This window comes from Myotis lucifugus, unplaced genomic scaffold (assembly GCF_000147115.1).
Source record: "Myotis lucifugus unplaced genomic scaffold, Myoluc2.0 scaffold_128, whole genome shotgun sequence".
NCBI classification, from domain to species: domain Eukaryota; kingdom Metazoa; phylum Chordata; class Mammalia; order Chiroptera; family Vespertilionidae; genus Myotis; species Myotis lucifugus.
In genome coordinates this window covers 2,005,355-2,029,010 of record NW_005871176.1, presented here as the reverse complement: position 1 = coordinate 2,029,010, position 23,656 = coordinate 2,005,355, and the positions used below count along the sequence as shown (strand labels likewise).

Genomic DNA, 23,656 nt, shown 5'->3' with positions numbered 1-23,656 from the left:
GTAAATATACTGCTATATATTTGAGATGTTTGAGATTGTGCTGCCTATGGTTTCTTCTAAGATTTTTATAGTTTCATTACTTACTTTAGGTCTTTTATCCATTTTGAGTTTATTCTTGTGTATGGTAGAAGTTGGTGGTCTAGTTCCATTTTTGTGCATGCACCTTTCCAACTTTCCCAACACCATTTATTTGAAGAGACTGTCTTTACTCCATTGCAGTTCTTGCCTTCTTTGTCAGATATTAATTGAGCATAATGGTTTGGGTCGATTTCTGGGGCCTCTGTTCTGTTCCGCTGATCTACATGCCTGTTCTTGTGCCAGTACCAAGCAGTTTAGTGTATAGTGGCTTTGTAGTATTACTTGATACCTGGTATTGTGATTCCTCCAACTTTGTTCTTCTTTCTCAAGATTGCTGCAGCTATTCGAGGTCTTTTTTGGTTTTATATAAATTTTTGGAGTGTTTGTTCTAGATCTGTGAAATATGTCATTGGTATTTTAATCAGGGTTACATTGAATCTATTATATGGGGTAGGACGATGATATGGGGTTTGCCAATGATACAATCTATGTATCATTTTCCAATGATACATGTGATAAGGGGTTAACTTCCAAGATATATAAGGAGCTCATACAACTTAACAAAAGACAAATATCCCAATGAAAAAATGGGCAAAGAGCCTGACTGATGTGCATGGCTCAGTGGTTGAGCGTGGACTATAGACCAGGAGGTCACGATTAGATTCCAGGTTAGGGCACATGCCCAGGTTGCAGGCTCAATCCCCAGGAGGGGACATGCAGGAGGAAGCCAATCAATGAGTCTCTCTCATCATTGATGTTTCTAGCTCTCTCTCTCCCTTCCTCTCTGAAATCAATAGAAATGTTTTTTGTGTTTGTTTTTTTTAAAAAAAGGGGCAAAGGACTTAAATAAGACGCTTCTCCAAAGTGGACATACCGAAAGCCAAGAGACATATGAAAAAATGCTCAGTCACTAATCATCTGAGAGATGCAAATTAAAATGACAGTGAAGTATCGCCTCATACCTGTCCTAATGGCTTTCATCAACAAATCAACAAAAGACAAGTGTTGGTGAGGGTGTGGAGAAATGGGAACCCTATTACACTGTTGGTGGGAATGCAGACTGGTGCAAGCCACTGTGGAAAACAAAGTGGAGTTTCCTCAAAAAATTAAATATGGAACTCCCATTTGACCCAGTGATCCCACTTCTAGGAATATATCCTAAGAAACCCAAAACAGAGTCGGTTGGAGATGGCTTCTTCTAGCTCTAAGACAACAAACGTGGCATATCTTCCCAGCCAAAAAGAGTGAGTCCTTGCCCTAGCTGGCTTGGCTCAGTGGATAGAGTGTCAGCCTGCGGACTGAAGGGTCCCGGGTTCGATTCCAGCCAGGGGCACATGGCCGAGTTGTGGGTTCTATCCCCTGAAGTAGGGGGCGTGCAGAAGGCAGCCAGTCAATGATTCTCTCTCATCATGTTTCTATCTATCTCTCTCCCTCTCTGAAATCAATTAAATATATTAAAAAAAAAAAAAAGAGTGAGTCCTAAGCTGGAGCTTAGTCCACAGCAGATACAGGAGCTACGCCAAGCTTTTGATCTCTTCGATTCTGATGCAACTGGGACCACTGATGTTAGAGAGCTCAAGGTGGTGATGAGAGCAATGGGCTCTGAACCAAAGAAAGAAGAGATTATGAAGATGATAAGTGAAATTGATCCAGAAGGTACAGGAAAAATGAATTTCAATGACTTCTTGACTGTGATGACTCAAAAAATGTGCGAGAAAGATTCCAAAGAAGACATCCTGAAAGCTTTCAAGCTCTTCGATGATGATGAAACTGGGACCATATCGTTCGACAATCTCAAACGTGTATCCAATGAGTTGGGTGAGAACATCACTGATGAGGAGCTGAAGGAAATGATTGATGAAGCTGATTGAGATGGAGATGGGAAAGTCAATGAGGAAGATTTCCTGCATATCATGAAAAAGACCAGCCTTTATTAAGAGTATTCTCTCCTGTTGCAAGCACACACAACTAGTTTTAGTGCCTGTTATTGTATGAAACCTGGTTTTTGAGAACACAAGTGTTTTTTCCCCACTAACCTCCCTGTATACCTTTAATGCTGGGGTCCAACCCCAGCGGGTCCAGGGGTCCCCAAAGGTGTGGACGGAGTCGGCGAAGAAGGAATGGCATGGGGTCAGCGTTCAGTTGATCAGCATAGCGAGGTTCTCCCTCCAGGATCTCAAGCCAGGAACTCCAGCCGAGTTCTGGTCAGGATCTCCAGCGAAGTTCTGGTCTCCAGCGAAGTTCTGGTTAGGATCCAGCCAAGTGCTGTGTCCATGTTCTCTTGCTAGGTTCTCCAGCCAGGTTCTGTCCAGGTTCTTCAGCCAGGTTCAGTCACCAGGTTCTAGTCAGGTTCTCTTGCCATGTTCTGTCTAGGTTCTCCAGTGAAGTTCTGTAGCCAGGTTCTGTCCAGGATCTTTTGCCATGTTCTCTGGCTAGGTTCTGGTTAGGATCTGATGAGGATCTGATGTTTATGGTCTTGTTACATCCGTATTTATACCAGCCGATTTTAATCCTGTCAATTTCTATTACAAAGGTTAGGGCGTTTCTTATCTCCATTCCAGGGAGTAAAGATTATGTAGCTTAACTACCCACCTGGCACTTAATTAAGGGGTTGTATCCCCTCCCTAACCTCAGCGAAAAATTCCTACCTGGGGAAACAACCTTTCTCGGAGAGGTGACTTTGGTTAAAACACATAGCGCCAAGAATGGGAGCAAACAGTTTAAGAACAGTATGCCATATATGCCAGGTCCCTTGAAACAGCAAGGATGGACTGGCTCCCAGCACTTTAGTAACAACCTCACATCCATTTTCAACTGTTGTAAGTTTTCTTTGACAATATAGTTCTTTGTGAGGTGACCTGCTGCTTCCTTTAATTCTCCAAAACAGAACAAGAGCACATTAGAGCATTTACCCACTTGCCATTCTACCTTGTATTGCTTCACTCTTGTCATGCAGTCCCACATTGATGCCACCACAGAAAGACTTCTCAGGCAAACACATGTTGTAACTTTGTCACCACAAACAGCAGGCATCTCTACAATGGCTCTGGTTTTAATTGACACCTAAGTGCAGCTTTCTCTTTTAAAAAATACAGTGAATTCTCTCACTTGCATTTGGATGTCTTTTTCCTGTTTGTTTTCTCTTAAAATAAAGCCTTTCTTAGTTTGAAAAAAAAAAAAGAAACCCAAAACACCAATCAGAAAGAATATATATATGCCCCTATGTTCATAGCAGCACAATTTATAATAGCTAAGATTTGGAAGCAGTGCAAGTGCCCATCAGATGAGTGGATAAAAAAGCTGTGGTATATCTACACCAGGGGTCCTCAAACTTTTTAAACAGGGGGCCAGTTCACTGTCCCTCAGACCGTTGGAGGGCCGGACTATAGTTTAAAAAAAAACTATGAACAAATTCCTATGCACACTGCACATATCTTATTTTGAAGTAAAAAAAACAAAACGGGAACAAATACAATATTTGTATTTGCATGTGGCCCGCGGGCCGTAGTTTGAGGACCCCTGATCTACACAATGGAATACTACTTAGGGGTAAAAAAGAAGGAACTCTTTCCCAGCCAGCATGGCTCAGTGATTGAGCATAGACCTATGAACCAGGAGGTCAGGGTTCAATTCCCAGTCAGGGCACATGTCTGGGGTGTGGGCTCAATCCCGTGTGGGGTGTGCAGGAGGCAGCTGATCAATGATTCTCTCATCATTGGTTTTCTATCTCTCCATCTCCCTTCCTCTCTGAAATCAAATAAAAATATATTAAAAAAAAAAAAAGAAAAGAAAGAAAGAAGGAACTCTTACCATTTGTAACATCATGAATGGACCTGGAGAGTATTATGCTAAGGGAAATAAGCCAGTCAAAGAAAGGCAAGTATCACATGATCTCATTCATATGTGGAATCTAATGAGCAAATTAAACTGATGAACAAAATAGATCCAGAGACATAGAACTATGGAACAGACTGAGGAATTTCAAAAGGAAGGCGGGGATGGGGAAGTGGGTGGGGGAAGATTAACTGGGAAATTTATCTGCAGAGCCCAAGGACACAGACAATAGTGTGGTGAAGGCCTGGGAGGGGCGGGTGCTGGGTGGAGGGGGTCAATGGGAAAACAACAACTACAAAAAACCCAAAGGGGACATCTGTAATACTATCAACAACAAAGATAAATTAAAAAATAAAAGAATGAGGCTCTGGCTGGGTAGTTCAGTTGGTTAGAGTGTCATCGTGATAGGCCAAGGTTTCAGGTTCAATTCCTGGTCAGGGTACATACAAGAAGCAACCAATGAACGCATACATAAGTGAAATAACAAAGCATTATTTCTCTCTCTCTCTCTCCCTTCTCCTCTCTCTAAAATTAATCAATAAATAAAATAAAGATGTATGGACATCGTTTAAAAAAATAAATAAAAAAATAATGGGTATTACAGGCATGGGGAAGTAGGCAAAAGGAATAAAAATGGGTATAATGATTACAGATTATAGGCAATTCTGGCTGGGACTAGACTCTATTATTTGGGTAAGAGGGTTGTTAATCTTTCTATGATAATAGGCAGTTCTTGAATGAGAATGGACCACATTCCAAGGTTGACTCCCAGGGGCAAGTCAACTCCCAGGCCCCAGGGGCTAGGTTGACTCCCAGGTCCAAGGGCGTACAACTAACTCCCAGGCAGGTTAGAATGTGCTTTCTTTACTCAGAACAAAGCAATCACGGTTAACAGAGCATGATTAATATTTAGCTAGCCCCCAATATTCTATTTCTGCCCCTGACACTAGGTCATAACACAGTGTCTGGCACAGGGCAGTTATCCAGTAAATAAGAATAAGTGTGTGGCCCTAGCCGGTTTGGCTTAGTGGATAGAGCTGTGATACTGTGATTTATAAGAAATATATATTTGGTCTTCCTCCATTCCTACCACAAAACTCCTAAAACCCTTGGAATTTCTGAAGCGATTAGAGAATTTGTAAAGAATTATAAATGTATTAGGTCATCTGGAAATCAGATGGGCTCAGCCCCAAAATAGCACTAGCCAAAAGGTGTCTTTTGCTATTCATAACAAACCCCTTTCATAAATATATTTTTATTGATTTCAGAAAGAGAGAGGGAGAGAAGCATCATGATGAGAATCACTGATCAGCCGCCTCCTGCACGCCCCTTACGGGGAATGGAACATGCAACCTGGGCATGTGCCCTGGCCGGGAATTGAGCTGTGACCTCCTGGTTCACAGGTCAAACCTCACCCACTGAGCCACACTGGCCGGGCTCATAACAAGCCCCTTTCAATCACAGGAGTTTATGTTAATGCGTTAACTTCAGGAAAGCCCCTTAGGTAACCTAAGAATGTGGGAGCTGGTTGCTAGAAGAACTAACCATAGTTAGAGGACTGGAACTTTCAGGGAGGGGAGAGAAAGGGGCTGGAAACTGAGTCCAATCACCAATGGCCAATGATGTCAATTATGTCTATGTTATGAAACCCCCAAAACCCAAAAGGACAGGGTTCCGAGAGCTTCCTGGTTGGTAAACTATGGAGGTGCTGGGTGGGTGATGCACCCAAAGAGGGTGTGGAAACTGTCCCTTCTCGCATGCCTTGCCCAATGCATCTCTTCCAACCGGCTGCTCCTGAGTTTGATCCTTTTATAATAAATTGATAATTAGTAGTTAAAATGTTTCCGAGTTCTGTGAGCCACTCTAGCAAATTAATTTAACCCAAGTGTGTGGGGAGGGGTTGTGGGAACCTCCAAATTACAAGCAGTTGGTCAAAAGCACAAGTGAGAAGCTGGACTTGCAACTGATATCTGAAGGGTGTGTGTGCGCGCAGTCTTATTGGCCTGAATCCCTAACCTGTGTGATCTGATGCCGTCTCCAGGTAGGTAGTGTCTGAATTGAGTTAAATTGTAGGACACCCACGTGGTATCACAGAATTGTTTGATGAGTGGAAAACTCACAGAAGTGTAAGAGTGGAGTATTGAGAATACAGGAGACACAGGGGAATGAGTTTTTCCTTTACACCATCCTTTAGATGAGAAAACCAATAGAAGAGGAGGGGGTGGCCAGGAAGATTGTGGAGCAGCCACTGAGGGAAGTGGAAAACCAGGAGGGACGCTGCTCAGAAACGGGGAAGGACATGTCTAGATAGCAAGAGAGGTCATCTGTGCTGGTGACTGCAGAGCTGAGGACAGAGAGGCCACTGGCTTTGGTAGTAGGGAAATCATGGGAACCTCCTTGATAAAAGCAGCTAGAGAGGAGTGCTAAGGTCACAGGCCAGATTGGAGTAGGTGGAACAGTGAATAGATGAGGAAGTCAACAGAGTATAGACCTGTACTGTCTTCTACTGTAGCTACTCACCATGTGGCTATTGAGCACTTGAATGTGGGGAGTCTGAATTGAGATGACCTGCAAGTGTAAAACACACACCAGATTTCCAAAGGGCGGTGTGAAAAAGAGAAGGTAGAATATTTCATTAACATAGTAAAAATACTGATTTCATATAGAAATGTAAACATTTGATAGATTGGGTTAAATTCAATATATTAAAAATTGAAATCGTCCTCTACCTTCTAAACCTGCACCTTCTGTCATTTTTTTAAAAAATGTTTGGAAACGACTGTATTTAAAAAATATATATTTTTATTGATTTCAGAGAAGGGAGAGGGAGAGATAGAAACATCAATGATGAGAATCATTGATTGGCTGCCTCCTGTACACACCACACTGGGGATCGAGCCCACAACCCGGGCCTGTGTCCTTGACCAGAACTGAACCCAGGACCCTTTAGTCTGCAGGCCGGTGCTCTATCCACTGAGCCAAACCATCTAGGGCCTTGCTGTAGTATCTACCTCACTTGGTATTGTTAAAAAACAAAATTCAATTGAGCTGATCTGAAGATCTAATTGTCATTAGAAAATCATTTATGAATCGGGCAGCCTCTCACCTAACAACTAGAGGGGAGCTCTGAACAGTTGCACAAAATGGTAGGTTTTACAGGCATACCTCAGAGGTAGTACAGGTTTGGTTCCAAGATGACCACAGTGGAGGTCCTTGCCTTCAATCTGTAAGAAAATTCAACATTTGGGAAGTGGGATAAAGTGAAACACAATGGTAAGCCAGCACAGGCAGAAAGAGGGTGGGACAAGGAAGTTCAGTGGATTAATTCAGGCAACAAGGGGAAAGGCAGGGGGTTTGAACAGGTAATCCCCCTAGGGCTGACCAGCTAATTCCAGACTGATTGGTTGAATATTCCATTCCCAGCCCTGGCAGGTTTGGCCCATTTAATTCCCCGTAGGGGTGCATGCGGAAGGCAACTGATTGAAGTTTCTGTCACATCTCTCCCTCCCTCCCCCCTTCTCTCTAAGATCAATTAAAAAAAAAATTCCATTCCTGGACGAGGCTGAAACTGCAAGTACAGACATATCTTGGAGATATTGAGGGTTCAGTTCCAGATCACTGCAATAAAGTTAGTTGTAATCTTTTTGCTGGAGGGTCTTGCCTTCAATTTATAAAAAATGCAACATCTGTGAAGTGCAATAAAGCAAAGCTCACCCTAGCTGGTTTGGCTCAGTCAATAGAGCATCGGCCTGCGGACTAAAGGGTCCTGGGTTTGATTCTGATCAAGGGCACATACCTTGGTTGCAGGCTCCTCCCCAGCAGCCTGGGGCCCTGGATGGGGGATCGTGCTGGGTGCTGGAGGCAACCAATCGATGTGTTTCTTTCAGTCTTTCCCTCTCCCTTCTACTCTCCCAAAAAATCAATTGAAAAATATCCTCGGGTGAGGATACCAACAAAAAAGGAAAGTGCAATAAAACAAGGTATGCCTGTATTAAGTGTTGGTGGGGCTTACCAAAGTGACTCCATCTTGGAGTCACTTGTGTTATTTTTCTTAAAAAAAATTTTTTTTTTTTATTGATTTCAGAGAGCAAGGGAGAGGGAGAGACAGAATCATCGATAGGCTGCCTCACACCCCCACCAGGGACTGAGCCTGCAACCTGGGTATGTGCTCTGACTAGGAATCGAACCGTGACCTCCTGGTTTATAGGTCAACGCTCAACCACTGAACCACTCTGTTATTTTTTTTTAAAAGTAGAAACTATTCATTTAGTTGCCTAGGTTAAAAACTGGCATATAACACTGACAGTACAAGGTATTTAATATTGTTTCATCAAGTGCTAAGTGAGGCAATAGATGACAGGAATCTCTAAGCACCAAGGAAAGGGTCATGACCCAGACTTGAAGGTCAAATAACAGACAGTTAACATACATCGATTAGACCAACATCATCAAATTGTATCAATTATATGTCCTAAATATCTTTCAAAATTTTCTTCTCACTCTACCTATGACACTCTCCATTATATAGAGCCTGTATTACTTCATAACGTTGATCCAGAGGGAGGAAGCTACACAAAAATGTATATCTTCCTTATATCATTCACCAGCTTTAAATCTTTCTGAGTCCTTCAGATAAAGACAGTCTTGGCCTGCCTCTCAAGCCTTAGTTCTCAACTCTCCAAGTCTCAGGATTTGTGGCCTCACACCAGGAAATTTCTCTCTTCTGTGCCTTTGCTCCTTGCTGTTCCCTTTATCTGAAAAGGAGCTTTTCTTCTACCTGGCTAACTTCTACTTATCTTTTAAGGATGAGTTTAAGAGTTACCTCTTCTGGGAAGCCTTCTCCCAAGTCAGCGGTTCTCAACCTGTGGGTCGAGACCCCTTTAGGGGTTGAACGACCCTTTCACAGGGGTCGCCTAAGACCATCTTGCATATCAGATATTTACATTACGATTCATAACAGTAGCAAAATTACAGTTATGAAGTAGCAACGAAAATAATTTTATGGTTGGGGGTCACCACAACATGAGGAACTATATTAAAGGGTTGCGGTATTAGGAAGGTTGAGAACGCTGTCTCAAGTACTCCAAACCTTCCGAGGCTGGGAAGAGGACCTTGTATTTCTACCCCTCTGACCTTACCCACCTCCAGTGGCAAGGACAGGTCTTATTTTCATCACGCCTTCAGGGAATGTCTGAATGTAATCCAGTCAAAATCAGAAATTAGTGCTTAGACCCCATAGAGCTCTCATTCAAATGTAATGTTCTCAAAATCCTCACACTAGCACTGCCCTTTAGTTTGCAAAACATTCTGATAAGGCTCTTTATATCCTGGGGCAGAAGTTTAAAAAAAATGAACTGTTTTTAAACCCTGGAGCTAGAGAAGAGCTTCAAGAAAGAAGCAGGAAGTTATCTTATCCAGACAACAGTAGAGAAGAGGGTCAGGTGCTATAAAGGTGACCCTCCGGGCCAGGAAAACCCCGCCCCCGCGCGCGCCTCTGCAATATCCCGGGCACATCAAGCCCTCCCTCCAAGACTACAAATCCCAGTATGCCTCGAATACAATGAGTGGCAGCGCGCAATGCACGCCGGGATCTGTAGTCCGGTTCTAGTTCAGGAAAAGGCCCAGAACGTCAGGAGGGCTCGGAAAAGGAGTCGGAACCGGTCCAGGTTCAAGTTAAACCTTAGAGAGCAGAGCCTGGTTTCTTTGGTGACCCGGTTTCAGGCCCCACCCCACAGTTCAGCGGACCTATGGTGTGCGTTGAGTAGCCTCTCGCGTGATTCCTTCGCGGTTAAAGGGGAAGGACCAGACGGCAAGAATAGGCAGCCTTTTGCCCTCGCGGCGCCGACTTGTTAGCGTAGTGGTACGCAGGGCGCTTCCCTGCAGAGGGGCCGAGACGCTGCTTCTCCAGCAGCGCTGAAGAGGACGCGGCAAAACTCCCCCTGACAACCACTTGCCTCTCCACCCGTCTGCTCAGAGGCGCGGGAGGCGCAAAGGCTGCTGGGAACGCGCATGCGCCCATCCCGGTGGGGAGTGCTTTTCAACGTCCGCGGGAGTGAGGGGCGGGGGGACGGTGTCGGGTGTCGGCGGCGGTGCTTTGCGGCCGGTCGTGCGGGCGGGCGCGGGCGGGCGCGGCGGCCGTGGCGCGCGCAGGTGATTGACTGGCCAGCTGGCTGAGGGAGCGTCTGGTCTTCATCGCTGGCAGGTGGCGGAGCTCAGTGGGGCGGCTGCGGAGGCGGCAGCGGCAGCCCGACTCCGGAGGCGCTCCTCCGGCCAAGGCCATGGCCCCGCGGCTGCAGCTGGAGAAGGCCGCCTGGCGCTGGGCGGAGACGGTGCGGCCCGAGGAGGTGTCGCAGGAGCACATCGAGACCGCCTACCGCATCTGGCTGGAGCCTTGCATCCGCGGCGTGTGCAGGTGAGGCCCGTGCACCGGGCTCGCGCCCCCCATCGCGTCGGACCTTGGAAAATAGGGCTGGGGATCGGGATGGGGGAAGGAAGACGGCGGCCCATCGGGTGCATCCAGCAGGAGCGGAGAAGAGCAAGGTGGAGGCTTCCTCCCTTCCGCCGTCTGGGCGCCCTGGGAAGCGCAGCCTTCCCGGGCTCTCTGCACGGCGGTGATGCTGCTGAGAGCCCCGTAGGAAGGGTTCTGGGTTCTTAGCTAGAAGATGGCGGGGAGATGGTTAAAGGCAGGAGCCGAGAGCTTAGCCAGCCTTGGTTGGATAGCTTGGCCACGGCCCGGCTTTTTGTTTGCAAAAGGGAACTACTTCGAAGTGAGCCTCCCTCGTTGCACTGCATCCTGCGTTCGTGTTGACGCTGTAGAATCGATCATCTTGGTATTACTTTTGGGTAGGGTTGCTTTGGAGAAACGTATGGTTACCCTACGTCATCGGTGCCCTTCATCCTCCTGTTGACCTCCCTCCTTTCGTTAATCTAGTATTTTTTTTAGCCCCCCCCCTTTTTTTGGTCTTCCAGACTACATCTCTCTACCAAGTACGATGTTTGAGTTGTCTAAGTTTTGTCCTTCACTTCTGCTGAGCCTTTGAACCTTGCCTTTCTTTTTAGATCGAGTCCGTAGGCTTTGCGCCCGTCTCCTCTGTTTTTCCACCTTTTAACGCGGGAACTATAGTTTTTGTTCCGGAATGTTGTTGAATTGACTTGGCCACGCCGGGCATGCTCAGTAGCCGCCTTTCAGCAGGCGTTTAGTCAAGGCTTTTTTTTCTGGTTTCTGCATTCTGTGGCGGGATCCGGAAGGAATGGGAGTCAAGGTCTCAGCCTTGGAGCTTGCAGTCTTGTCGAGAAGTCAGGGAACTTCCTAAGGCAAAGGAGTCATTCCCAGCTCTGGGCGTCGGGCTCGCGGGAGGGCAAATCTGACTCCAACAGTAAGTGCTGGGGTGACCAAAAGTGCGTGTATAATGGAATTTATTGAGCGCAGCCGTCCTCTCAACGTAATTAGGTTCCAGCGTAACCAAAAAATGTAAGCGCTTTCACGTAGTTCTGCTTTTAACGGAAGTCAAGGGGTAGAAATTGGCTGAGATCAGTATAACGTGGATGTCATAGAGAAGATGAGTTTTAAGCTGAGGTTGCAAACTTTACATCCAAGCAGTTTTTGCCCTTTTTTAAAACAACATTGAGACATAATTCACATAGACCATTCACTTTGAAATGTAGAGTCCAGTGTTTCTTGTTTGTATATACACAGGGTTATTCAGCCATCACCACAATCTGATTTTAAAACATTTAGGCCCCCCTAAAAGAAGCCCGTTAGATTGGCACTCAGCCCTCCCCTGTATTCCCTGATTCCCAAGCTTCAGGCAATCACTGATCTATTTTCTGCCGCTGCATTTACCTACTTTGGACATTTCATGTAAATGGAATCATACAATATTTGGACTTTTGTGACTGGCTTCTTTAACTTAGTGTAATATGTTCAAGGATTATCCATGTTGAAGCATGTATCAGTATTTCTAAGAAATTGTGTAAAAAACAATTTATCATTTTAAAGTACCCAATTCAGTTTGTACATCCTTTACAGTGTTGTACAGACATCACCATTGTCTTGTTCTGGTACTTGTTTTCCATCACCCTAAAAAGAAACTTCGTACCATTAAGTTCACTTCCCATTTCCCTCCCCTCACCCCCTAGCAACCACTATTGTCTCTGGATTTCTCTTATTCTGGATATTTCATAAAATGGACATAAAATGTGTGGCCTTTTTAGGGGGGGGGGTCTGGCTTTCACTTTGCATAGTTTTCAAGAGTCATCCATGTGGTAGCAGTTATCAGTACTTTATTCCTTCCTATGGCTGAGTAATATTCCATTGTTTGGATGGGCCACGTTTCATTTATCTATTCATCACCTGATGGACTTAAAAAACTCCCTCCCTCCCTCCCTCCCTTGGCTGGAGGGCTCAGTGATTAGAGGCCACGAGCCTCCCTGCCCCTGGGTGGGGCATGTGTAACTAATCTGTGTCCCCCTCTCTTTTACTCTGTAAAAGCAATGAAAAAAATATCCTCAGGTCAGGATTGAAAAAAAAAATTGCCCTCCCCAAACTTTATTGAGGATTTAAAGTGTGTAATGGTGCTGACTTTGTGTGTGTGTGTGTAATATATATGTAATGTGTGTGTGTAAAATTTTATATATATAAAATGTGTGTGTGTATATTTTGGTATGAGTTACCAAGATCGAGATAATTAACATCCATCACCTCACATGGTTAACCTGATTGACATTTTGGTAATTTCCACTGTTTGGCTATTGCGAGTAGTGTTGCTGTGAACATTTGTGCACAGGTTTTTGTTAGACCACCTGTTTTCAGTTCTTTTGGAGATATAGCTAGGAGTGGGATTGCTGGGTTATGTGGTAATTATGTTTAATTTGCTGAGGAACTGCTACACTGTTTTCCATAGATGCTCTGCTCTTTTACATTCCCACCAACAATGTGAAAGGGTTCCAATTCCTCATTAACCTTGCCAACATTTGTTACTTTCTATGTTTTCTTTTTTAAATGGCGTTTCATTGTGGTTTTGATTTTCCAAATGACTAATGTATTGAGCATCTTTTCATGTGCTCCTTGGTTATTTTCTTTTTTTTTTTAATCCTCACTCGAGGATATTTTTATTCTATTAATTTTAAGAGAGAGTAGAAGGGAGGGAGAGAGGAAAAACATCACTGAGAGAGACACATCGATTGGTGCCCTGACCCAGGGGGTTGACCCTGCAACACAGGTACGCGCCCTTGACCAGAATCAAACCTAAGACCCTTTGGTGGGCAGGCCGGTGCTCTAACCACTGAACACACCAACCAGGACTTCATTTCTTCTTTTTTTTTTTTCTGAATAATATTCCATTTTAAGTATGCACCTACTACATTTTATATATATTTATTCATCAATCGATGGACATTTGGGTCATTCTACTTTCTAGCTACTATGAATAATGCTGCTGTGCACATTTGTGTATAGTAGGTTTCTGCGTGGACATTATGGATACATTATTTTTCAAAGTGGCTACACTACTTTATATACAAAGTATGAGGATTCCAATTTCTCCATCTTTACAGCAGATATTTGTCTTTTCTTTTTTTGGTTTGTCTCTTTTCCTATAGCCATCTAGTGAACGTGAAATGATTTTGATTTGCATTTCTCTGATGACTAATAATGTTGAGTATCTATGTGCTTTTTGGCTAATTCACATATCTTTGGAGAAATGTCTATTCAAGTGCTTTGCCCATTTTAAAATTGGATTATTTGTCTTTTATTATTGAGTTGTAAGAGTTCTTTTTAAAAAAATTATCTTTATTGTTGAAAGTATTACAAATGCCCCCCTTTTTCTTCCCATTGATCTCCTCCACCTTGAACCTCCCCACCCCTCCTCAAGAGTTTACATATATATGTGTATTTTAGAAGCCCAGTGCACGAATTTGTGCACCAATGGGGTCCCTCGGCCTAGCCTGTGGGATTGAAACCAGCTCTCCGACATCCCCCAAGGGGTCCCAGATTGTGAGAGGGCACAGACCAGGCCGAGGGACCCCAGCAGTGCACGATCAGGACCCGGGAGGGAAGTGGGAGGCTGGCCAGCTGGGGAGGGACCACGGGAGGACTCCAGGGTGTGTCTGGTCCATCCCACTCAGTCCCAATCGGCCAGACCACAGCAGCAAGCTAGCCAGTAGGTCAAAGGGTCTGCCCCCTGGTGGTCAGTCCACGTCATAGCAAGTGGTTGAGCAGCCCTAGCATATCATTAGCATATTTTTTTCATTCTTTTTAAAAAAATATATATATATTATTGATTTTATTTTTACAGAGAGGAAGGGAGAGGGATAGAGAGAGTCAGAAACATTGATGAGAGAGAAACATCGATCAGCTGCCTCCTGCACACTCCCTATTGGATATGTGTCCGCAACCAAGGTACATGCCCTTGACGGGAATCGAACCTGAGACCCTTGAGTCCACAGGCTTATGCTCTATCCACTGAGCCAAACCGGTAAGGGCTCATTAGCATATTATGCTTTGATTGGTTGAATGGGCGACCGGACACTTAGCATATTAAGCTTTTATTATATAGGACTAGAGGCCTGATGCATGAAATTCGTGCAAGGGGCTTGGCCCTCACAACCCTGGCTTCATCTGGAAGGTCGTCTGGCTGTCTGGTCTAATTAGCGTATTATACTTTTATTATAGATTGGATATAGGTCCCTTATTTGCAAATATTTTCTTTCATTCTGTGGGTTGTTTTTCATTTTCTTGATGGTAATCATTTGCAGTATAAAAGCTTTTAATTTTGATGCAGTCCAGTTTTTCTAATAACTTTTATATTAAAATATTTTTAAAAAATAGCACACCCCACACTGGGGATCGAGCCCACAACCTGGGCATGTGCCTTGACCAGAATTGAACCTGCGACTTTTCAGTCCACAGGCCGATCTCTAGACACTGGGCCGAACCAGCTCGGGCTTTATTGAAATACTAGAGGCCTGGTGCACAAAGTCGTGCACGGGTAAGTTCCCTAGGCCTGGCCGGCGATCAGGGCCGATAGGGCCCTCCTTCGTTCTGTGCCCCCCCCCCCTCAGCACACGTCAGCACACGTCATAGTGAGCAGTCGAACTCCAGGTCAAACTCCCGAGGGGACATTTTGCATATTAGCCTTTTACATATATAGATTTTTAATTGTTATTGATTTTGTTTGTTAATCCTTACCTGAGGCTATTTTTCCCATTGCTTTTCAGAGAGAGTGGGAGGAAGGGAGGGAGGGGGGGGGGAGAGAGAGAGAGAGAGAAATATCAATGTACCTGAGATCTTAGTTGAGACTCTGGGTTGTGTGGGCCGACGCTCTAACCACTTGGCAACAGGCACACAAGCCAGGGTGATTTTTAGAGGGGGAGGAGGAGGGGGAAAGAAACATTGATATGAGAGCAGAACATCCATTGGCTGCCTCCTGCACGCACCCTACCCAGGATTAAGCCCAAAACCCCAGGCATGTGCCCTTACCCAGAATCAAACCCACAACTTTTCAATGCAGGACAACTCCCAACCAACTGAGCTACACTGGCCAGGTTCACTTTTTCCTTTTGATTAAGCATTTCTTTCTTAGCAAGAAGAGATTAAATAATGATATTAAAGGTTTCATCAGTTATTGTTTTTTTTAAATACTTTACACACTTTGTTATGAGGTGCCAGAGCTGCAGAGGTGGTAAACCACATTCAAAGACTAGATGAATCAGGACCGTTATTGATATTTCTGAAACTGCAATCACAGGAGGAAAGCAATCTATACTAAATTTTGTACCCACAGAATTCTGCAAATATTGTGTCTTCATCCTTAAAACTAGACTTGTTTCCTAACAGTGAGGATAATAGTCAAGTAAATTCCTTGCGGTAAAATTGGTGGGTAAGCATTGTGCATTTTTTCATTGTGATCCACCTTATTAAATTGCCCTTCAGAATGAAGGTTCTACCTTCCATTCCTCTGTCAATGTGTAAGAATGTCTTATTTCGTCCTACCATCACCAGCACGATATGTTAATCACACTTTTTGATCTGATAGATGTCATGTTAATTTGCTCTTTTTGGTGACAGTTAAAATTTTGATAGGAATTTAATTTAATTTTTGTATATATATAGATATATCAATATATATATATATATAGATATTTCAAAGTCTGGACTTACCTAGTTCTCATTAGAGGAATAGTAATACATGACTTATAAAATTAAAACTTTACAGAAGAGGAATAGTAATACATGACTTATAAAATTAAAACTTTACAGAAATGGAATGCAATCTATAAAGTCACTGTCATGCCATTTTAAAAATGCCTTGAAGACTACTAGGCCTCATTCTTAAATTTTTTGTGTGAAGAAATTTGTTTTGATTTATTGATTTTGAAAGCGAGAGACATGGATTTATTGTTACACTTATTTATGCATTGGTTGATTCTCTTTTAATATTTTTATTGATTTTCAAAGAAGAAGGGAGGAGAGAGAGAGAGAAGCATTAATGATGAAAGAATCATTAATCGGCTGCCTCCTGTACACCCCTTACTGGGCATGTACCCTGACGAGGAATCAGCCATGACTTCCTGGTTCATAGGTTGACTCAACCACTGAGCTACACCTCCCCACAAGCAACCACTATCCTCATTTTGGATAGAACAGATTTTGCCAATTTTGAACTTTGTATACAATTAAGTATACATTGTAGCGCCTTCTGTGTCTGGCTTGTGCTCAGCATTGTGAGATTCATCCTCTTTGTGGGTAGCAGTAGTATGTTCATTGTTAGAGCTGTACAGTATTCCATTGTTACTATATACTTCTTCTGGTGATGGTCCATTTAGAGTTTTTTCAGTATTTGGCTATTATGAATAAAGCTGCAATGAAAATTCTTATATATATATCTTTGCCTGCTGTATATACATTTTTGATAAGAGAGGAATTGCTGGAACATAAGTGTTTATGTAGCTTTAGCAGGTAATGCCATACTGTTTTTCAAAGTTACTGTACCACATTCTATTCTCATGAACAGTATGTGTGAGTTCATTTGCTACAAATCCTCACCAACAGTTGGTATAATCATTTTAATTTTAGCCATTAATGATGTATGTGTCATGGTATCCTTTTGTGGTTTTAACATGCATTTTTTTGATGGCCAATGAAATTGACCTCTTTCATATTCAACTATTTGTGTATCATCTAGTGAGGTGCTTATTTAAATCTCTTACCCATTTTTGTCATTTTGATTATCTTACTGATTTTTAAAAAATGGGTTTTAATTGATTTTTGTAGAGAGAGGGTTGGGGGTGGGGGGGAGAGAAACATGATGTGAGAGAGAAACATTGATCAGTTGCCTCCTGTACCCATCCAACTGGGATAGAACCCAAAACCCCAGGATGTGCCCTGACCAGGAATTGAACTGGTGACCTTTTGGTGCATGGGATGATGGCTCAACTAACTGAGCCACACCTGCTAGGGCTATCTTATTGATTTGTAGGAGTTTATTTTGATACAAGTGTTTGTTGAATATATTATATTGCAGATATCTTCTAGTCTTGCTTGCTTTTTAACTTTCTTTTTTTTTTTAACTGACTTTAAAAAGAAATTGATTTCAGAGAGGAAAGGAGAGGGAAAGAGAGATAGAAACATCAATGATGAGAATTATTGATCGGCTGCCTCCTGCACACCCTATACCCGGGATTGAGCCTGCAACCCAGGCATGTGCCCTAACCCGGAATCGAACCATGACCTCCTGGTTCATAGGTTGACGCTCAACCAGAGCCACTCCGGCTGGTCGCTTTTTAACTTTCTTAATGGCATATTTGATTAACACAAGTTCAAATTAGTCCGAGGGAAGGTCTTAACCTCCCTCAGCGAATCAGCCCTACTTATATTTCTTCAGTAAGTTGTTTTCCACCTGGCTTTCACATATAAGCCTGACAAAAAACTGCTCTTACATTGACCAAACTTGTTTTCATTTTTATTTTTTAAAGCCGGGAAGACAGTATATTTAAGTGGACCCTTAAACAGTTATTTCTGAAATATGTGGTAGACTCCCTAGTTCTAAGTCCGAAAGGTAGAAAAGCATGGGGAAGCATACACAGCCTTTTACTCCTAATTTGCAGCAGGCAAGTACCTGGTGAACTGCTTCAGAGATGGTGGTGTCCTTTTTATAGTGTGTTTACCTTTATCTAAACAAACAGGCCTATCACACCCATTTTTCTTTTTCTTCTTTTTTTAAAAATATATTTTATTGATTTTTTACAGAGAGGAAGGGAGAGAGATAGAGAGTTAGAAACATCGATGAGAGAGAAACATCGATCAGCTGCCTCCTTCACATCTCCCACTGGGGATGTGCTCGCAACCCAGGTACATGCCCTTGACCGGAACCGAACCCGGGTCCTTTCAGTCCGCAGGCCGACGCTCTATCCACTGAGCCAAACCGGTTTCGGCCCATTTTTCTTTTTTAAAAAGTATATGTTTATTGATTTCAGAGAGGGCTGCCTTCTGCTTCCTGCTGGGGATCATGTTATAGGTCAGTGCTCAACCACTGAACCACACTGGCTGGGCTTGCATCCATTTTTAAAATATATATATATTTCTTTATTGATTTCAGAGAGGAAGGGAGGAAAGAGAGATAGAAACATCAATGAAGAGAGAATCATTGATCGGCTGCCTCCTGCACACCCCCCACTGGGGATCAAGCCTGCAACCCAGGCATGTGCCCTTGGCCGGAATCAAACCTTGGACCCTTCAATCCGCAGGCTGATGCTCTTTATCCACTGAGCCAAGCCAGCCAGGGCTTGCATCCATTTTTAAGCACTGTTTTGTACCTTTTTTCAGCTAATGATATTGTAACATATCATTACATTAAAAAGTTTTGCCTTTATTCCCTGCCTACAGTAGTTTCCATTTGGTTATTTATTTTTATCAGTTTTCTTTTCTTTTTTTTTTTTTAAATTTAACTGAAGGTCTGTGATTTATCTTTTTTTTTTTATATATTTTATTGATTTTTTACAGAGAGGAAGGGAGAGAGATAGAGAGTTAGAAACATCGATGAGAGAGAAACATCGATCAGCTGCCTCCTGCACATCTCCCACTGGGGATATGCCCGCAACGAACGTACATGCCCTTGACCGGAATCGAACCTGGGACCCCTCAGTCCGCAGGCCGACGCTCTATCCACTGAGCCAAACCGGTTTCGGCTATCAGTTTTCTATTGATGGCCATTTCTAATGCTTCCCGTTTTTCACTGCTATCAGTAAAGCTTTAGTGGATAACCTGAGGTGTTCACACATATTGACCTAATAACATCCTTCATAACAGAAGAAAAACCAAGCTCATATGTTGCAGGCCTCATTGGTGTCCTTTGATCTGGAGTGATTACTCAGTCTTTCTTAGTATTTTGTGACACTACTCTTTAGAAAAGTACATAACACTTACTGTGTAAAGTTCCTCAACTTGGGTTTGGCTGGTGTTGGCCCGTTGCACGAAGAGATTCAGTCTTTGCTTTGTGCCTGCATATGCAAATTAACTGCCATCTTTGTTGTGTTGATTTGCATACTCATCCTGATTGGCTGGTGGGCGTAGTGGAATGACATCTATTTGCATGTTTCTCTTTTATTAGTACACACACACACACACACACACACACACACACACTCTAGAGGCCCAGTGCACGGAATTTGTGCACAGGGTGGGGGCGGGCCGGTGGTGGTTGTCCCTCAGCCCAGCCTGCATCCTCTCACAGTCTGGGACCCCTCGGAGGATGTCCACCTGCCAGCTTAGGCCCGGGAGCCTTGGGGGATTTCCGACTGACAGGGAGCCATTTCCAATTGACAGGGAGCGGCCTAAGCAGCAGTTGGACATGCGCTGCTGCAGAGGTGGGAGAGACTCCCCTCAGCCCAGCTTGTGGCTGTGTGGAGCTCCCCCTCCCCCCTCTCCCCCTCCCCGTGGTAGATACTGGTCACCTTAACTTTGATCACTTGGTTAAAGTGGTATCTGCCAGGTTTCTCCACTCAAAGCTACTATTTTTCCTTTTGTAATTAAACAGCTTGTGCTGAGCTACTGTCTGTTCCTTCTCAAACTTGCCTGTACTAGCATCCTTGATGATTGCTGCCTGATTTTGTAATTAATCTGATGGATGCCAAATGGTGATTTCCTAATTCTGCCCTTCCTTTTACTTTGTAAGTTGGCGTTCTTCTCTAGAGATTTCTATCCATCTCATTATCGATACCTGCTTTATTCAGTAGTCATAATCCTATTGTTACTTATTTTGTTGGATCAAATTGTTCCAGATCTGGCCACTGGAGACCCTTTGAAACCATCATTTTAACATGTCCCCATCATTCTTTGAAGGCATCTTTACTTTTTGGGCACGGCAAGATATTCCGTGTTTATCTTGTTTTCCATGCCCAGCCTTAACAACAGCCATTTCTCCAAGGAGCCCTGGGTTCCTCGAGTGGGGAATATTTAGACATCAAGATCTGGTTGCTAGGTATGCTCAAAGAAGTACTGCCCTGTATTTTACCTGGCAACCTTATGTTGCCTCCAAATATTAAGACCCATAAGTTTAGCCTTCTATCACCCTAGCTTTCCTCTCCAAAATTTGGTTCCCTTTGTCTCCAGTATATTTACTTTTTGTTGAGTTGTAGAATATATAGAAAATTGTTTCAGAATTGTTAATCCCTGTCTCTGTGAAAAGGAAGCCAATGAGAGTTTGTAATTTATTCCTTTTGTCTTTACTTTAGTCTAAGGACACTAGTGAGATTGCTGACTACTGTTCAGGTTGCTGGGGTTAGTCCCCCCATCCTTCAATGTGGATATGTTACTTAGTTGAAATATGTTTGTGTTGAATTTAGGGTTCCCCCCATTCTTATTGATTGTATGTGTGTGTGTGTGTGTATGTGAGAGAGAGAGAGAGAGAGAGAGAGAAAGAGAGACTCACATGGCCCCAGAATTCAACTGTGTATGAAACAGTATATTCAGAAAAGTGTCGCACACCTCTCCTTTTTTACCCTTATCCTAATAGGTAATCAATTTCATTAGTCTGCTTTGTCTTTCTTTTTTCTTTTCTTTTTAATGTATTTTTGTTGATTTCAGAGGGAAAGGGAGAGGGAGAGATAGAAACATCAGTGATGAGAGAATCATTGATCAGCTGCCTCCTGCACATTGATTGGCTGCCTCCTATACGGGATCAAGCCCACAACTTGGGCATGTGCCCTGACTAAGAATTGAATAGTGACCTCCTGATTCATAGGTCAGCACTCAAACACTGAGCCATGCTAACAGGGCTATCCTTGTGTTTCTTATTGCTTACACACACTAGCATACTGTAGTTACTCTTTTGCACTTTGCTTTTTTCACTTACTAATATATTCTAGGAATTACTCCACCATAGTTCATAGAGATCTTCTTCCTGCTTTTTTTTGTTTGTCGGTTGCATAGTACTCTTTTATGTGTGTGTACCACATCCCCTGTTTGGCCATTTGGTTTGTTTCCAGCAGTTTGCAGTTCTAAACATGCTGTAAGGAAAACCTTGTGCCTGTGTTTTTGCACTGAAGGAGATGTATCTTCAGGGTGAATTCTTAGAGAGGAAATGGTTAGCTGTAAATGTAGATTTGTTAAGAGACTACAAAATTCTTCTCTGTAAGAGTCCTACCAGTTTGTATTCCCTTTAGTAGTAAATTAGTTCTGTTTTCCACAGACTCACAAACTGAGTGTTGAGTGTGGTGGAATACTTTCTCAGTTATGCTAATCTTATAGATAATAGATTTTTTTTAAAAAATGGTATATCATTATAGTTTTAATTTGAGTGTTTCTTATCCTGGAACTATAGTATTTTAAAATTAAACTTTTTTTTTTTCTTCATAGACGAAACTGCAAAGGAAATCCAAATTGCTTGGTTGGGATTGGTGAGCATATTTGGTTAGGAGAAATAGATGAAAATAGTTTTCATAACATTGATGATCCCAATTGTGAGAGGAGAAAAAAGGTGAGCCATCATTTTTAAGTGATTTCATGTGGTGTCCTCTGTTTGTTTTGTGCCTATGGTCAGAAACCATTACTGATTTCTGGTAACTCGTGAAAAGGAAGCCATTGAGAGTTTGTAGTTTATTCATCAAAACGATGCCCCACGCTTGGCCGAGAGGCTGAAGGTGGTTCTACCATGTTGGCTGAGACAGTTTTCACAAAATTGTAATCTGAAATTGAAAAAATAATGCGTCCTATAACTTTTTCTTTAGTTGTAAATTTTCTATTTTTGTAGAACTCATTTGTGGGCCTCACTAACCTTGGAGCTACTTGTTACGTCAACACATTTCTTCAAGTCTGGTTTCTCAACTTGGAGCTTCGGCAGGCGCTATACTTATGTCCAAGTACCTGTAGTGACTACATGAGGGGAGATGGTATCCAGGAAGAGAAAGGTCAGTGGGATGGGATGGGTTCACTTCTGAGTGTTGCCAGTAGATCACATCCCAACCAGCCAAATAGAGGAAACTTGCTTTCGAATGTTCCATGCCAGGCATGGTTGTAGTTCTTTATAAACATTGTCAGGCTTCAAAATCATTTTCCTTTTTTCTCTATATTTATCATTTATGTAAAAAATGGCTAATACTCGCCCAGCCTGTGTAGCTTGGTGGTTGAGCATCGATCTATGAACCAGGAGGTCACAATTCCATTCCAGGTCAGGGCAGTTGCCTGGGTCGTGGGCTCGATCCCCAGATTCCCAGTAGTGGACGTGCAAGAAGCAGCCAATCAGTGATTCCCTCTCATCATTGCTTCTATCTCTCTCCCTCTCCCTTCCTCTCTCTGAAACCAATCAATCAATCAATCAATAAATAAATAGCTAAGATTCAAGGGAAGGAAATATATTTGATGATTCTTTCAAATTTTTTTGAACATTTAAATTTTTTTAGAGAGAGAGAAACATTGATTTGTTATTCCACTTATTTATGCATTCATTGATTGATTCTTGTATGTGCCCTGACCCAGGATCTAACTCACAACCTGGATGCATCGGGATGATGCTCTAACTCAGTGGTTCTCAACCTTGGCTGCACATTAGAATCACCTGGAATCTTTTTAAAATCCTGATTTCTGGGCCTCTATCCCTCCGGAAATTCTCTTTCTTTGTTATGGGGTGAGGCCCACAACATTAGTAATAAAGAAACAATTTCCAGAGGATGAGGCCCAGAAATCAGGATTTTAAAAAGATTCCCAGGTGATACTAATGTGCAGCCAAGGTTGAGAACCACTGGTCTAACTAACTGAGCTACTGGGCCTGGGTAGGCTGTGATTGTAGTCCATTAATTTCTAGTGACTGATAAAAATCAGTCAGTAAAGCAGACAAAGTTACTCTTTTTTTTAAAAAATATATTTTATTGATCTTTTACAGAGAGGAAGGGAGAGGGATAGAGAGTTAGAAACATTGATGAGAGAAACATCAATCAGCTGCCTCTTGCACACCCCCTACTGGGGATGTGCCCGCAACCAAGGTACATGCCCTTGACCGGAATCGAACCTGGGACCCTTCAGTCCGCAGACCCACGCTCTATCCACTGAGCCAAACCGGTTAGGGCCAAAGTTACTCTTTTGCCTAGTTTGTTACCTTGATGTATTTTTTTTTTTTTAATATATTGTATTGATTTTTAACAGAGAGGAGGGGAGAGGGATAGAGAGTTAGAAACATCGATGAGAGAGAAACATCGATCAGCTCCTCCTGCACGCCCTTACCAGGGAATGTGCCCGCAACCCAAGTACATG

The 23,656-nt window shown here is 43.0% G+C and overlaps 1 protein-coding gene, 1 long non-coding RNA gene and 1 pseudogene across 9 annotated transcripts in view; 2 read left to right on the top strand and 1 right to left on the bottom strand.

The window, feature by feature from the left end:
• The first annotated feature begins 1,149 nt into the window (after positions 1-1,149).
• Positions 1,150-2,123, top strand: LOC102438120 (annotated as a pseudogene).
• On the bottom strand, positions 1,851-9,891 carry LOC106698028. Its single transcript, XR_002830556.1, has 3 exons — positions 9,658-9,891; positions 7,078-7,136; positions 1,851-1,982 (listed from the first exon to the last, which is right to left on the bottom strand). It is a non-coding gene; the product is annotated as an uncharacterized LOC106698028 (long non-coding RNA).
• Positions 9,892-9,948: 57 nt separating this feature from the next.
• USP48 (ubiquitin specific peptidase 48) overlaps positions 9,949-23,656 on the top strand; it is a 65,785-nt gene continuing 52,077 nt past the window's right edge. For 4 of the 8 annotated variants that reach the window (XM_006094018.3, XM_014460277.2, XM_006094017.3 and 1 more), the window contains exons 1-3: positions 9,949-10,324; positions 21,767-21,887; positions 22,161-22,317. In XM_006094018.3, coding sequence (XP_006094080.1) covers positions 10,191-10,324; positions 21,767-21,887; positions 22,161-22,317 — 412 coding nt within the window. In that variant the 5' untranslated portion in view covers positions 9,949-10,190. Of the gene's footprint in view, positions 10,325-21,766; positions 21,888-22,158; positions 22,318-23,656 lie in introns of those variants that run through there. The other 4 variants (XM_014460278.2, XM_023758310.1, XM_023758309.1 and 1 more) reach the window with 3 other exon arrangements.